Source organism: Puntigrus tetrazona, chromosome 12, assembly GCF_018831695.1.
Source record: "Puntigrus tetrazona isolate hp1 chromosome 12, ASM1883169v1, whole genome shotgun sequence".
Classification (NCBI taxonomy): domain Eukaryota; kingdom Metazoa; phylum Chordata; class Actinopteri; order Cypriniformes; family Cyprinidae; genus Puntigrus; species Puntigrus tetrazona.
This window is the reverse complement of record NC_056710.1, coordinates 19821523-19839022: the sequence shown is the minus strand read 5'-3', so window position 1 is coordinate 19839022 and position 17500 is coordinate 19821523. Positions and strand designations below refer to the sequence as shown.

The following is a 17500-nucleotide window of genomic DNA, read 5'->3' as shown; positions in this document are numbered from 1 at the left end:
GGTGTCCCACATGACAAAAAGTTTCTCATATCTCCCCCTCGCGGTTCACGAGTTCAGTGATGGTGCAAAATGGCGGCTAGATGAGTCTTTCCACTCCCACGGAGAAAAGAAAAAGTGTGTGGAAAAACTCTGGATATATATTCGGAATATCGACAGCAGCTCTCGCGGCCGACTCGCAACACCTTCATCGGTGAGGATGTCGCGCTGGGTGCCCACGAAGAAGGAGAAGTATGGAGTGGGTGAGTAGAGAAGGACCAAACTTCTCCATGTCCCATCACAAAAGTTTTGGGAGCAGTTTTGATTGGGCTCCCGGCTGTTTTGGATTACTGCGCTGAAGCGTTTGTTATGATTGTGGGTCAGCGGAATCAGTGCGCTGTTGTGTATGTGGAGATGTGTGTGTGTGTGTGTTTATGTGTGTTTGTGCGTGTTTCTTTCTTTTTGGTGGAGGTTGACACAGACGCGCCTAGTTCCAGTGTTTCCTGCGCGGCGGCCTGAATGGATCCCGCGGATACATTGTGTCTCGTTGTTAATCGCGCTTTGATACTTTGTAACAACTTTTCACGCGTTCTGCGTTCTAAAGTTTCTCTCTCGTTGTGTTTGGCGCGAAAGATTCTAACAACCGCCGCCGCTGCCGCTTTCAATCACCCGGCTGTTTCGTTTATACCTCAGCTTTCTTTCCCACTGCTACGGATAACCTAAAAAATTAGTATATTTATATTTTATATTTTTTTAGTGAATACACACGGCCTAATGTTAGGATGCGCAGTGAACTGAAGCGCTTTAATAAATCCGTATCTCGCACTAATAACAAACTCACGCGTAGTTATTGGTCGAAAGGCGTGGGAAGCTTGATGCGAACTAATTTATTGCATTGGCCTGCTGTATTTTTCATATATTCATGCGTGAAATGATTTGTATTTTGCGCCTGTATGGTCTCGAGTTCTGAAATACTTCATTCTGATTGGTCAGTCACTGCTTACCTGTGTTTCGCGTCTTAATATAACTCTTCTGCTTTCTTATGATCTGCTGTAAAGACCAGAAAGCAACAAAACTGCTGTTCTTGTACAATGTGGCCAAGTATGCGTAGATGTTAATCAGCCCGTAAAGGAAAGCTGAACTGTATTTTCCAGGCGTTTCTTCCTTCTCGTGTGTAATGATAGACTGGAATGTTTTCATGCTGTTCTTTGTGCACTGCCTCATTCCTCTGGCTGTGATTGACGGCCCTGGGTCGACACGGCATGATTAAGCGTGAAATATTGCACTGGATGATGTAGAAGCTTGTTTTTGCTTTCCGTGGGGTTGAACTAAACCAAGCTAAACTTAAAAAAACGTAATCGAGCAAACTCAGAACTGCGAGATGGAAAGTCACAATTGCATTGCTTTATTTTTCACTTCCTGGCAGAAATGGGCTTTCACGTCAGGCTGATGCTTGTTTTTTTTTAACTGAACTGTTTGTTTGAACGTCCTCTGTAGTAGTTAATATATTAAAAGTTCACTTAGAACATTTTTCCCCCTACTTTAAGGATGATTTAAGGATATAAAAAAATCTTAATGCCACCTAAACCAGAGAAGAACTTTATAGGTTGCATTAAATGGAGGATCAGTAGGACGTTTTATTGGCAGAAAACCCCTAGTCTGTCTCATAATTCTGTTTTTATTTGCTATCCTTGGAGACTCCATATCTCCGTCGTTCATGTTGGATAAGCTGCTCTGCTCGCAGGAGGAGAGAAGAGTTGTGGTTAACACATTGTTTGTGAGTGAAAGCTTGTCTACCTGTTTGTGTTGCTCACTACTTCCACTCGGAGCTCAAAGGCGGTGTGTAGAAATGTCTTGTGTGTGTGTGTGTGTGTGTGTGTATTTTTACCTTGAGGGCGGTTGAATTTTTTTTTTTACTCCGTAATGTTGAAATATATTTTTTCCTCCGTGTTGGTGTAATTTAAATTCTCAAATGCACTATACTTGGGTGAAGCCTTTTCTGACTATGGCTGGTAAAAGAGGACCATGTTGAAGCACCTTTATGCGCGCTGCTTCCTTGATAGTCGGTTAAAAGTGGAATGATTTTCTGGATTATACCATGGGTTATGCATATTTGCTCTCTTGGATATACAGTCTTATCAGTGTACCTTCTTTAATTCACACTCAGAAATAAAGGTACGTAAGCTGTCACAGTGGCGTTACCTTTTCAAAAGGTACTCTTTTGTACCTATAGGTTAGCACTAACGTGTAGCTTTTAATGTACCAAAATGAATTATTTCCAGTTTTAAAATAAATTAATGAAAAAACGGCAAATAATCGCTAAACAACCCAAATTGAAATAAAACAGAAAATATTTCCTTATAACAAATATTACAAATATTATGGGCATTCACTTAAATCACTAGCATTTTTACACAATGAAAATGATTCCTTCTCTAGTTTTTTTTTGTGAGCGACGTATGTATTCTCACGTCGCTGGAGTGCTCACAGGAGACACATTTAAGATGCGTGTTAATAATGTGGAAGCACGATTCATTTGGGCCTGTTGGAAATCACCTGAAATGCGTGCGTGTTGATACAGGACCCGAGAGTCACGTGGTAAGAGGGTTGGGGTCTTTCTTGAACGTCTGAGACCCCTGATATCTGTCCTAACTCTCTGGATTTCAAAGTCATTTCACTGATGCTGAATCAAAAACTCTGAGATGATTGTACAGAGCTTGGGTTTATAGTTCAAATCGAATTGCATCCAAACACACTAGCTGAAGTTAACAGGTTCTTGGCATGGTTCTGCGTTCGTCACGTTAAAACACAAAGTTGCTCGCGTTTGTCAGTTTATGGTTTCCACAGTAATGGGTTAATTTTCACGTCCTCTTTTTATTTTTTTTTCGGATCCTCTGCACACCTCTGTTTCTCTGCATGAGTAAGTCGTGTGGTATTTGAGGAAGTGTTCTGTGAAAGAGGTGCGCTGCTTACGCTCTGCCGTCCCATAAGAGTTTCCAAAGCAGCTTTAATAGGCTTTGTGTGTGTAGTTTGTTCCATTCATGCGGGCCTTGAGCAGAACAGCGGTGGAGTTTGCTTTGAGAACTCTGGCTTAGCGTTGTGGTGACGGACGAACAGTAAAATGACTTTTTACCACATGAAACGTCTCAGATGTGCATGCATTCATACCTAAATATTTACCCACGATCATAAAAGTACTTCTCAGCTATTTTATGATCTGCAGTCTGTCGTCTCATTTATTAATTTGCTTTTTTTTTTTTAAAAACATCATTTCTGCAAAAATTTGTAAGTAAAATATGGAATAACCTTGTTGCAAATATTCAAGCCAAGTCTTTCACTAAATAAGTTCATATTGGATAATTCGTATTATAAATGCATCACAATATTAATGCATGCTTGTCAGTTGCAGTGTTTATCTAAATGTTTAATAAAACATTTTAATTAGAAATTAATTTGTTAAAATATATTTAATGCAATATTTAATTTAAAGAAGCGTTTAAATAGTTGAATCAGAGTTTTTAATTATTTTAGGTGATTCAGTGAAATTAATCATGTTTTTAAATCCGATACTATAAAAAAACAATTATTTTACTTAAACTCTCTTAATGAAGGAAACCTATTGATAAAATGAGTCTTACTGAAACATTGCAATATTCAATTGCAATTGAATTGATCATGAATTATATCATGCATTCAAATATATTTCTATCCAGGTGTCTGATATTTAATATTTTTCAGATTTTTGTTTGGCGTGTAACTCACTTCTGAGGTTCTGTTTCATTCTCTTGTTTTAATAACCTGATTCACACGACGGTGATTTAAAACCAGTTGAGCAGTAACTTGCTTCCCTCAGGTTTAGGTTGCGCCTGGCATCTTCTGCATATCTAAAGCATCATTTCACGATGCGCCCACCAACAAATGAATGCTCGTGTTCGTTTGGATGATTGCACACCTTTCTGATCGAAGGCACGGAAGCAAACGTTTGTTGAGAGATTTAACGAGAACCAGCCGTTTGGAACCGCGTCCAGTTCCAGAAGGCATCTTAGCGAAGGTGCCAGCTCTGCAAACTTCCGTAAGAAGTCTGGCACGAGCGGAAATTCAGTGTTTCAGTGTTTTTTGTCTTTTGAAAGGTCTCTGATCTGGAGCTGCTTGCCATCAGGCGAGAGAGGCTCAGCTGAACTACCTGCGTCCTGTAAATATTCTGGCGTTCGCATGCATGCTTGGAATATTTGCACGGCGCACAAAAAAAGTGTTAACAGTGACGGGCACGAAAAGGGATGCTTTTTTTAATTTTTAACCCTACAATGAAAACGAGTTGATCCTTTACTGTAGCCCAGGCCATCCAAAATGTAGAAGAGTTTGTTTCTTCATCAGATTAAGAGAAATGTGGAACTCTCTTGCTCATCAACGGATGCTCTGCAGTGAATGGGTGCCGTCAGAATGAGAGTCCAAACGGCTGATAAATGCTGCAATTGACAAATCATCTTGTAAAACTAAAAGCTTACAGATATATCCATCATAATCCATTTCTTTTTTCACTTCAAACCAGTGATCTATTCGTAATATTGCTTTCTCAAGTCAACTTGTCTGAATCAGGATAGAAATATGCACAGGTCAAGCACTATTTAAAAGCCAAAAATGGATTGGAGATGAACTTTTATTTACTGGATTATGGGTTATAGGCTTGTATTTTGGGCCAAAGCTACATAATGTTAAATTTTAAAATTGTCTTAACGATGAGTTTTTTTTCAAACATGCAGCTTTTGTCTTGACGCGATGTTAACTGACGGATCGGAGTGGTGCGGATTGTTGTGATGTTTTTCTCATTCCGACGGCACCCATTCACTGCAGAGCACCCATTGGCGAGCGGGTGACGCAATGTCGAATGTCTCCAAATGTAATAAAGAAATGAGCTCTTAAAGACGTCGCAGAGCGCTGCATTATAACAAGCGCCGTGTTATCCAACATATAAAAACTGGCCTGTTTTTGCACGGCTTTTCTTTTGTTCGTTGTTTGGTTCTTTCTCTTTCTGTAATCACTTCAGATCTGTCACCCAGCATAATAACGCATTGTTTGATTGGTGACATTCTCAGATTTGTAGATTTGCGCTTCGTGCTGCTTGTATAACAACGTCGAAGGAGGAAGCGTGCAAATGTCATATCGGTTACCCCCGTATCAAGCGCACGTTTGGAGTCTGACTCTGCTCATTGTGCCGAGCCTCGGGGAGACGCCGCCGCTCTTCTCCGTCCTTCATTTCTGTCACGTTACCGTCACTCTAATCCCTTTTGATTAAAGCTGAAGCGTTGTGTTGTAAACACAGCGGCATTAATATGCCATAACACACAGATGAGAGCGATTCCTTGAGTTTGGAGAGGAGGATGAAAGACTTCTCTTCCCCTTTCTTACTGTTTGCCGATCCTTTGAGACTTCAGCTAAATAACAGCTGAAAGATTTTTCTCGCTGTATGAATGATTTATTTCAGTGCGCCGCTGCAGAGCTGGCATGTGCTTTTTCTTATTGACAAGCCTAAATCAATCCAGCTCAGAGAAACAAGAGATTAGTCCGAGAAGTAGATTTTCTGAACGGCTGTAGCCTGTGCAGAACTTTCTAGGCTGCTCTGTTTGCTGTGCAGTCACTGTGTTTTTGTTGTTACCAGGGTGTCGTGGATGGTTGCTAGGGCAGGTGATCCGAGTAGTTTCTTAGGGCTTTGCAGTGATTTATAGTATGTTAATACTGTTTCTAGGGTGTTGCTAGGTTGTTGCTTGACAACGACAACGGCAAAAAGAAAATTTGTGATTCATTCAAAGGAAAATATAAACATAAGTAATATTAAATACTTTTGCAATATTTCGCTGAAATAAAAAAAACATGTATATTTTAATAACTTGATATTATAGTTAAATATAACTTAATTCTATTAATATTTCATTTTAAAATAAAATAAATTAATACTAAATTGCTATAGTAACGTTTAACTGTAAAATAACTATTTTTAGAAATTGTGATGATACAAATATTACTATTGGACTATTTTGCTAAAAAAGTGCTAAGCAAAAACAAGTTACTGTTGAAATTTCATTGCAAAAAAAAAAAATCAAGCTAGTAGTAGCATTAATAATAATTATGACTATAATTAATATGACTATAAACTATGATACTGGTTTTAATTTTAAATGTACATGCAAAGTTTGCATGAAATTTAAATGCATCTTTTTTGTGAATGCTCTTGATCTTACCGTTTCCTTTTTTTCGTTTTTTTTATATTTGTTGTAAGTTTTGTTCAGTGTCATGATATTATGTCTCCAATCATTTACTCTTCTTAAACCCCGCCCACTGCAGGTCTTAGTTCATCATCTGTTCATCTGTTTTTGAGTCACACGCCCGCATCTCAACATCCAATCCGCAACTAAGTCACGCCCTACATGTCTTGTTCGTCAATAATCCATTGCACTTAGATGCATGTCTCAATAACCTGGATGTCTTTGCAAACTCCACTAACTGTACTGTACTATAGTGAAGAGCATGAGAGATGAAAATAATGGGTTGTCTTACAAACCACCACTTATCTTTATCTCTCTGTCTCTCTCTCTCTCTCTCTCTCTCTCTCTCTCTCTCTCTCTCTCTCTCTCTCTCTCTCTCTTTCTGTCTCTCTCTCTCTTTCTCTCTCTCTCTCTCTCTCTCTGTCTCTCTCTCTCTGTCTCTCTCTCTCTCTCTCTGTCTCTCTCTCTCTGTCTCTCTCTCTCTGTCTCTCTCTCTCTCTCTCTCTCTCTCTCTCTCTCTCTCTCTTCTCTCTCTCTGTCTCTGTCTCTCTGTCTCTGTCTTCTGCGGCTCTGGACTCTCTCTCTCTCTCTCTCTCTCTGTACTTTGCTCCCTCAGATAAGGAAATGCCTCTCTCTCTCTGGCTTCTCTCTAAAGCCGCCAGTGAGAAGTGCAGCTTGACTGAAGACAATAGCTCTGTTTGTACTCTCAGAGATGTAGCGTTAATTACATCATTATTCTGGTGGTTTCTCCGGTGATTAACCTCAACCACAGTCTGGTCTGTGTTTGGAAATGCCACTTCCTTTGTCGGAGTAAAGCCGCAGTGAGAAGTGCAGCTTGATGAAGACAATAGCGCTTGTACTACAGTGACAGCGTATAATCAATCTCGAGTGTGCTCCTGATTAACCTCAACTTGAGTCTGGTCTTTGTTTGGACTTGTCGGAGGACATTTCACGACGGGGGCAATCAGAGTTTACAAGACGCTCAAGCCAACAGCGATGATCAATCACGACGGCACGCTTTCGTGACTTGACTGCTTTTTTAACTTTAAACATTTCTTTGTGTCAGAGTATAAAGAGATCCCAAATTTCCGGCACATTTAGTTTAGTATATGTCATCAATTATTCATATAGTAATTATAATTTAATTTTGATAAAAATCAGTGAGCATTATTGTATAGTCTGTTTGCTTACAGAAACAAAAACTTAGTGTGCAGAAGATTCTTTTAATTAATTATTATTTTTAATTTTTTAATTTATTGATCATTTAATTACTTATATATATATATATATATATATATATATGTATATATATATATATATTTTTTTTTTCTTTTAGTAATTAACTGCTTTTAACACTGAAAATAAATTTAATGTTTTGTTTCTCAAAATTTTATATAAATTTAATTTAAAGTATGGAGTATCGTATTTTGCTGTGCATTATTGTGAAGACTATTAGCATAAAGCAATACAAACTAAAAAAAGAAATAAAAAATAGAAAAATCTTTTTTTTTTGAAAAACTTTCTCTTTAAATCATGATATGTTTCATGGCAGTGTAACATCTGTTATCTTAATAGTTTAATGATGATTTACCATTTTGAATTGGTTTTTAATGGAGAATTTCTCATTTGTAACATTTAGTAATTTGTTCAAATCATGATCAAAAAATAAAATCATTTATTTATGTGTGTCATGGTAGGGTGACATTGCACACGTTGCATAGAATAATTACCTGTTAATTGATTTTATTTTATTTTTAATTGTAATTGAGCTTTTTTATTTTTGGCTTGTTGCGTTTTAATGCACTTTGAGGTACAAATGGTAAAAAAAAATTGATTCGTCTTAACAAAAAAGCCTATTTCTGATCTCCTGACATCCAAATGGTAATCAAAGATGTGTCGCTGCTCGAAGCTCATTTCCTGTGGAATGCGTTGCTCTTACAAATCTCTGCATCTCTCTCCTTACATCCTGATTATTTCGGCATCGCTTTGTCCTTTCGCCTTTTGTTTTTTGGGCAGAGGACGTTGGCTAATAAACGTCTCTGAGCAGGACTGATAATGAGCCGCTCTCGGGGCTCCCGCCAGAGGAAAGGCCGCTAAACGCCTTAAAAGAGAAAACAGAGGGAGGTGCTTGAAGCCATAAATGCAGATTACCAAACTTCCCGTTTCAGTCAAATATTCACAGACTATTTTTGTGTCTTTTGACTACCTCAAAAAGAGTCTTCCTCCTTTTAATAACTTCAGCGTCGATGGCAGGATTTGTTCGTGACTTGCTTGACTGCGTTCAGTTGTTTTATGTAACCGGTTATCTGTGGCCTAACTTGGCAAGCTGCACATTTGAAAGCTTCCTCGGCATTTATGTCAGCATTGTGTTTGGCAGGAAATATCCCGTCGTGTCACACGTCCTTGAAGGAAATTTCCACATCCACTTCAACGCGCACACGCTCACGACGACGAACACCTCGAATGCACCGCATTTCAATAAGAAATGCAGAGTAGGTCTCCTACAAATGGAATTGAAGTGATTATTAAGTGAAGTAGCTGAAACTCGAATCTTTGGAGGTTCGTAAAGAGTAAGTTAGTGGCTACTGATACGTTAAAAGTCAAAAAGAGCATATCGAGGAACACGTTAGATGCACGCCTGGCGATATAACTGAGATCTTATGAAGTCAAACAATCAGTGTCTGCAAGAAACTGAACCTTATTTATGCCATTATTACCTGGAATAAAGCAAATCTCTTGGTTCTGAGTTTGATAATGTGCATAAACTAGTCTTCTAGCTTTACGTAAACGATGAGAAACCATAAAAAGTTTAGTTAAAGTGCTTGGTTCATGCACGTGCGTGCGAATGCCAAAAAATAGACTTAAATCTTACAACAAAAAACCACTGAAGTCTGTTCTTTCAGTAGTAGTCTTTTAGAGTGTATCTCCTCCTCCTCTCTTCTCCAGCGTCTTGCGTGAAGGTTGAACTTGTATGTATTTCTTGGAAGGAGTCAGAAGTCTTTTAACCCAAACCGGTGTGAATGTCCTAAACCCAGGTCTGTGGTATATGAGGATGAGGATGAGGGTTATCATATACACGCATGCGTTTCTCGACGATGCTTTGTGATGTAATGCCTTGTATATCTCGGTCTAAAGGAAGGCGGCGCATGAGGCCGGCCTGTAGATTAGTCTCCCTCAGAGACGTCTGAGTAATTCTTAATAGATTTTCAACATGAATTTTGAATAATCTTGGGATTATGGAGTCGAGTTATGGGATGTTATGAGCTTTGGTCTGAGAAGATGCGATAACTGGATTTCTCGGAGGAGGAACGCTCGGGGTTTAGGGTGCAGGGATGTTGGTCTAATATGAAATCCCTCCCATTAAGTCTTTTTAGTACATGTGTGGTGATCCAATAAAATGTGTTATGCATGGCTTTTATTTGCATGTTTCTCAGTCACATGGGAGGAACGGCGGTCTGGGTGACACAAACACAAAGTAATTGGGTTATTGCTACCGTTTTGTGGCTTCGTTTTGAAGTTGTAGACTATTTTGGGTTAATTAGGTTGCATGCAAAAAATGTATAATTCGATGTATAATCGATGTTGTGAAGATTTTTGAGTTCTTTAGTGTTTCGTAAGTTAATGCACTATAGCTAACGTGAACCTAATTTTTTTTACAGCATTTAGAAATGAGAGTTATTCGAAATTGTTTATAGCTAGTTCTTAAAACCGTTTTTTATATTGCTTTTTGCAAGCAATATATTTGTATGTTTTGTCAGCAAGCATTGGTTTAGTGGTTCTTTTAGTTTTAATTTGCAGAGCACACGTTATAACACCTTTATTAGCAATAATTAAAAATAATTGACAGTAATGGCTGCAGTTTGCAAGTGTTAGTTAAGCATCGAGAGTTTTATTTTCTTGTAATTCAAAATATTCATAAACATTTTTCACTTGATATTTTTTAGTGCTTTTGTCATTTAAATTAATACATTTTTTGTTTGTTTTTATTTTATTGTAGTTTTTTATTTTGAAGAACGTCAAGATAGATTAAATAAAAATGTGAAATGTTGCATTAAACCAGCTTAACGTTTATTTATTTTATTTTAGATCAGTTATATCAGCCACTATGTATCACTGTGACTTGTCATTTCTTAATTGCCCCTTTGTTGGGAAAACACCCATTGACCCGTGCCATCGACTGGGCTTTAATGTCGATCTGTTCATCACATTCAGCATTTTTCCAGAAGTTGTGTGCATTGATTGTGTTTTTTGAGGGCCTCAGTCGTCCTGCTGGTGTCTGATCTAAGTCTCTCTTCAGGACAGATGGTTGATGCTGTGCTATTGACTGTGAAATAAAGGGTCATTACCCTGTAACACACACACACACACACACACACACACTTGTTTCGGTTAAGGCCAATCTTACTCCATTCACAGAGCCCAGCCATTGTGACAGATGGGCAGATATGAGCATCATCTCCCTGGCCTTTTTATCAAACCCCATGCCGTTGACCGAGATGAGTCTGTGGTCTTTGTTTGGACGCAGTTCAGCCCCTCTGGAGACCGGACTGCGCACAATTAAAGGGAAAGCCACGTCGGACCATTAGGTCAAACGTAGAAGTGCACATGTCCTGGAGGCTTTCTGCAGCGAGTCTGAATTTGATATTTTTTTCACAATGTGAAACGGCCTCTGAATGCGTCAATCGCGCATTAGCAGTCAGGAAAAGATTGCCTTTGGGCCAAACAAAACACACGTGTTTTTTAAAGCTGAATTTGAGTGTTTTGGAAGAAAATTAACTTTGTTTTATATTGCTCTGAATAGCTGGTTGTGCTTAATTTGTCAGTCTCGCATGCAGACAGTTGGAGTTGTTTATGCTCATCAAGGCTGCAGTAATTTAATCACAGATACAGTAAAAGCTGTAATATTACTAAATAATACATTTAAATGACTGTTTTCCATTTGAATATTTTTTAACATGTAATTCTCATTGATCGTTACTCCAGTCTTCAGTGTTACATGAACTTTCAGAAATCATTTTAATACGCTGATTTCCCATTCGTATCAGTGCTGATGAATGTTTTTGTGGAAATCATATATTTATGTTTTCAGGATTCTTTGAATCCATATACACCATATAATTTTTTTGTAATTAAAAATAAATAAATAAAAAAAATAAAATAAAAATAAATAAATAAATAAATAAATAAATAAATATATATATATATATATATATATATATATATATATATATATATATATATATATATATATATATAACATCCATAGATATATACTAATAATAATAATAATAATAATACTAATAATAATAATAATAATAAATATATATTATCACTTTGAGGCTTTATTGCTCACTCATACCTACCAGTTGTTCCTTTCTAGTCCGAACCTTGTCTTGTGAGTTCAAAAGCATTATGGTGTGCTTTCTGTCATTTTTGGTGCTCAGCAGCGCCCTCTTTGCTTTGATTGGATGAGGAAGAGCATCTTGAACATCTCCTTTTGTGAAGAATGAAAGTCACGTGACGTGAGGTTGAGCGAATGCCTATTTTATTTAGTGCTTTTCTTTAATGTTCTGGTCGGTCATTTTGAAAGTATAATATTCTCTGAGCTTTTGTTATTTTGAACTAATGTTTTCGCCCCGTGAGACCCCTGATAGCGTCCTCTATCAAACACACTCCAGCTTCGGGCCTGTCAGAGAGTGACATGCTAGTAAATGTCAGCGCTGACATGGCTTTAAGAATCCAGTGTGTGCGTGTCCAGTCGCGTCTTCATGACCGACAGAGATTAATGACTCGTCTCGTCCTCTGCACCTATGAGAGACCGAGCTGTAATAGTGCTGCTTTAGTGAGGTTTGTTGAGTAAGTGTGTGTTTTGTGTGGTGATTCGAGACTGGTGGTGTTTCATGAATCGGTCCTGTGTGTGTGTGTGTGTGTGTGTGTGTGTGTGTGCGGATGCAGCAGACCTGTCTCTTATAGCTGCCCAACAGAGAAATGGTTTCTAGCTACAAGTCATCCTGATTAGCATACCATACATTATCTCAACGGCTTTAAGGAGGTCTTTTCTTGCTAAAATATTACAATTTAAACTTTATATGAATTTGTTTGCTTATTACATTCATTTAATTTCTTTTTGATTTAATGAACTATTGTTAATTTGTTTTTGTAAAATAATTGTATTAATATAATTAAAATGTATTAATATTAAATTTATATATTAAATTATGATTTAACTTTAAATTGAGTAAAATATATACAATTTAAATTTTTAAAATTGCATTTATTTTATTAGCTAATTAAACATTATAGTGTCTTAATCATATTGCACGTATAGCTTTGAAAAGATTTCAATAAACTTAAAGATATCTTAATTTTTCTAAACCTTTTTTTAAACCCTGGTTATTAGTTGTTTATGCAATGTCTATTTATTTTATTTTTTATGAATTTAATTAGTTGTTAATATTACATAGTTTATTTATTAAAGTTTGATATAGGTTAATTATAAAGTTTTATCGATTTATTTTTTATTAATTCAGTCAAAAAAATGTATCATAATAGCTTTGTCTGTCTTAAAAAATGTTTCTCCAGTGAATAATAAGTTGGATTTATTTTGTGCATTAATATTGCATTACAATAAGCTGTACAAGTCTTCATTTCTGGTTTTTATGGTAGTATCTGCCAGTGGTGCTTGTTAGCTGGTAACACTTTCGACTAGGTAACACTAACTAACTAACTTAACTAGCACTTTTCTTTCAATAAATTCTTAATTTGCTGCTTATTAAAAGATATAAGGCAATTAAGTTTAGGTATTTGGTTAGGACGAGGGATATAAAAAGGCATTAATATGTGCGTAATGAAATATCCTAGTAATATGCATGTGTAACCGTAAAACAAAGTGTATCTTTCACAGTCTCTGAAACACTCGAAACAAGTTTGAGCCAATTACAGAATGAACATTTTTAGGTGATTGCATATTCAAAATTGCCATCTGGATGTAGTCATTGTTTTATTGTGCGCAGGCCTGGACTGAACAACAATAGCTGATGACTCGGGGCTTTGAGCGAAGCTTTACCTCAGCGCTTACACAATAGAGCTGCAGCTCGCTCAGATGTGCTGTTGAGACCCATATTCATCTAGTTAGAAAAGACCAGGAGGGATACGCGTCTCATTATGTGTGAAATATCGATCAGGGAGCCTGTTTGCGAGCATTTGGGTCAGAATTTTCAGTTTGCCTCTTTCTTCTTTTGCTCCTTTGGCTTTTAAAGAGGCTCTTGAAATGTCTGAGGGCTTTTAAGAAGTGTTTGGCCTCAAGAGCCTCTGTTGCCGCTGCTGCTTTTGTCCTGTTGTTTGGGATCGTTTATGTGTTCTGTGACTTCAGTTTTTTATTAAAGTTTTGGGGGAAAAAAAATGCCACTCTAGTTTTCTACTTTTGTTTTACTTAACTGTATATTGATTAACAGAAATCAATAATATCATCATGGCCCAGTTTTTAAAGCTGATGTTTAAATTAACCAGTGTGTGTGTGTGTGTGTGTGTGTGTGTATATATATATATATATATATATATATATATATATATATATATATATATATATATATATATATATATATATATATATATATATTAAATTATATTATAAATGTATTCATATTTAAAATATTCAATTATTCTATTTATTTTTATTTATTTTTCTGTTTAAATTGATTTATTACATCAATTTATATAAATTAATAAAAATTAATTTGAATATATTGCTAAATGTTACATATAATTGTCACAGAAAAAATAATTACTTTTTGTAATACTTGTTAATTTTTATATATTAATATTTTATATATATAATTTTTTTTTTTGTAATACTTATTGAATCAATTTAAATTTAACAATTTAATTTTTTTTTTTTAAATGTGATGTCGCTAAAAATAATTATTTTTGGTGTAATGCAACGTCTTTTAGGTTTAAGTTTCAAAAAACATTATTTTCCTGTGCATTATACTGTGCATTTATCGTTTCTCCTTTTAAGCCCCACCTCCTGAAACGAGTTGATTTGTTCAAAGCTCATTGTTCTAAAAAAGATTGGTGTGCTCCGATTGGCCAGCTGTCCAGTGTGTTGTGATTGGCTGAATACCTCAAACCTTCAGCTGAAATCATCATTGTAATAACCTGATGCCGTACTACCAAATTACAAACGAGCCATTTGTTGCATCCAGGGGAGACCTAGTCAGTAAAATAGAATTAAAAAGAAAAGATGACGAGAGACAACATCCTTTCTTTTTAGTTCTACTTTGCCGGTTAACTGGGATCCAGGGGCCACAGGCGCATGGGTCCATTAAAAGAGGTGAAGATGTGGATCTGGTCGTGACGGTCACTCACTCTCTGCCAGGGACAGTTTTTCCTCATGTGGCATTTACAAACACCACTATAAAAAGACAAGGTTAATTAGTTTCATCCGTCTCGTTAATGTGGGATGTTGTGGAGAGACTGCAGACGGGAGCACACATTACCTCTTTTGAATTGTTTTTCTTATTATAATTTAGGGACAAATTATGTTAGAGACAATAAGTGTATTTATCAGACTTAATGATTTCCACGAAGGTGTATTATAATGCACAGTTTCCAAGCTTTAATTATTTGATCAAACATACAGTGCAAACAGTAAAACTAGGACGATTTAAAATAAGCCAGTATATTTATTCCTGTGAGCAGTTGACTTTCCAGCGTCATTCACACAATCATTATATATATATATATATATATATATATATATATATATATATATATATATATATATATATATATATATATATATATATATATATATATATATATATATATATATATATATATATATATATATATAAAGCACCCATACAGTGTAGATGTGTGTCTATAAAGTATCATGACTGCATGCTAGCAGAACAATAATACGTTTCTGAAAGCGTCTTAAGTAAAACTTGAGTGCTGGTCAATTATATCAGTGACATTTGCTCAGTTGCCTGCTAGGCAGACAGTTGTTGTTGCATGCTAATGAGTACTTATTTATTTTTTTTTTATGTAAAATAAAAAGAATAAAGGCTTTTTATTTTTCACTGTACTTTCAGACGCCTTGAAGGTAAAAGTTTTTTGATGAATTAAGAAATCCCAGATCCAAAGAGCACCGACTTATGGACTGTTTACCCCAGTAGCATTTTTGATTTATTCAGCGTTAAAAATAACCTGTTTTACTTTAGTAATATGAGCGAATATTCTATTTCTAACTGAAATAACATAATAAACTTTTTTTTTTTTAAATTACACTATTTTAGTTATATTTGTTTATCGATATGCAGTTGTATTTATTATTTTAGTTTCCTTTTTTTAATTAATTTGAAATTACTTTTAATTGGTTTATTAATGCATTTTAACATTCTTATTTTCCATGTATTTAAATATTTTTGCATATTATTATTATTATTATTATTATTATTATTATTTTTTTTTATTATTTTATTTTAGATATTATATAATTGAAATTTAAAAATTAAAGTGCATGTGTAATAGTATAATAGTATAATAATAATATAATAATTACAATAATTATAATAATAATTATAATAAAGAATAATGATAACAAGTCATCTTCTCACATGTAAGCTCGCTTCATTTTCTTCATTTCCTACATGTCTTCTAGTATCCTTGACTCCATCTTAGCAAACTCTGAGTCTGAAAATGTTTTACTGTATGCGTTAATGAAACCATAGTCCTGTTCAGGAAATAAAGCACTGTGAGGAAGCAGTTTTGTTTGCTGCTGTCCGGCCCCTCCACGTTATACCCACAATCCTCTCTGCCTCAGAAGTGCTGCCCCTCTCGTTGAGGGAGATTCCCGCTGTTTCTAACCTCGGCCGATCTTCTCCTAGCTCGTCTCATTATCCTCTGCCCACAGAGGGACCCGCGGCCCAGCACACGATCTCCAGGAGAACCGCTGTATAAACATGGGGCTAATTGCTCGCCTCTCCTTCAGAAGGAATCGATCAGAAGCGCTAATGCCGTTTTGAGACGTGCAGTGGATGTTTTCTTCTTGTCGACTGTGATTTGAGGCCGTTTTCTAGCCTGCGCAATATCTCTTCACATCTTTTGTCTCTTTTCTCGTCACGACTGCTACTGCCTGTTAGAAATTCAGCCCCCAAAATGTTTACATCGCTGTATAAAAAATCCATCCAGAATATTTTTTTTAAATGTAACTTAAATGTATTTTAATTAGTGCTGTCAAACAGTTAATCACATATAAAATAAGTCTGTTTACATATGTATATTTATTATGTTTATATAAATACACACATGTACAGTATTTACTTGAGTGTATTTATAATATATATATTTTTTAAACATATAAATACACACATTCATGCATGCATACACAATAAATATACACAGTAAATAAATATTTTCCATGCGATTATTTGTTTGACAGCACTAATTGTAGTTACATTTTTTTGTTTTAAAATGTAATTGACTATTGTGCTATTTCTTTGTATATTCTACAATTTTAAAGTCTATCCTATTAAATTAATATTAATGTTTTTTCGTATTTATTTGTTAAATACACTTAACTATGAAATATTTACTTTTTAATATTTGAACAGCTGTTTATTTAAATGCACCTATTTTACCCTTTTATATATTTATTATATATGCATTTGATTAAAATTAAATTGCGCATTTCATCCTGCGTAAATTGAATTATATTTAAGTGCAATTTTTAGTCCATCCATCCATTAGCCTGCAGCGTGGTTTACATTAGCGTGTAAAATGAGATTTGATTTTACTGTATGATAGAATAATGATAATGAGTCGTCTTCTGGCACGTAAGCTCGCTTCATTTCCTGCACGTCTTCTAGTATCCTTGACTCTATTAGGGCGATTCTCCAAACAGTCTGGAGCAATTATTTTTCCCATTATTAAATTTGGGACCCGCAGAAGTTAAAGCGTGCTCGACCAATTATAACGAACCAATTAGACAGCGGGTACTGTAGGTGCGTTGGCTTCACGGACGCCGTCTGATAACGATGATGAACGGCGCGCGTCTGACCCGCTTCCGATTGGACATGACAGAAGGCTTTTAGGGCAGCTTTCGGTTGGATCTGCGCTCGACGCAAACAAGATAATTAGTGCAAGTTTTCCTCTTCTAATGAATATCACTGCCGGACCTCGTGAGAATGTGTCTGGGTTATAATTAGCGCGATATGAAGGCAACGTTGTTTATAACTAATCGTGGGCAGGTAGCGGGAGGG

At 35.8% G+C, this 17500-nt stretch overlaps 2 protein-coding genes across 4 annotated transcripts in view; one reads left to right on the top strand and one right to left on the bottom strand.

Moving 5' to 3' along the window:
• The window catches only part of c12h10orf90 (chromosome 12 C10orf90 homolog), a 27748-nt gene extending 26636 nt beyond the window's left edge, over nt 1–1112 (bottom strand). Inside the window, exon 1 of one of the 2 annotated variants that reach the window (XM_043253183.1) lies at nt 981–1112. The gene's annotated coding sequence lies outside the window, so the exon portion shown is untranslated. The remainder of the gene's footprint in view (nt 1–980) is intronic. The other variant, XM_043253182.1, reaches the window with a different exon arrangement.
• Nucleotides 50–17500, top strand: part of dock1 (dedicator of cytokinesis 1) — a 214595-nt gene continuing 197144 nt past the window's right edge. For both annotated transcript variants that reach the window (XM_043253180.1, XM_043253179.1), the window contains exon 1: nt 50–239. In XM_043253180.1, coding sequence (XP_043109115.1) covers nt 197–239 — 43 coding nt within the window. In that variant the 5' untranslated portion in view covers nt 50–196. The remainder of the gene's footprint in view (nt 240–17500) is intronic.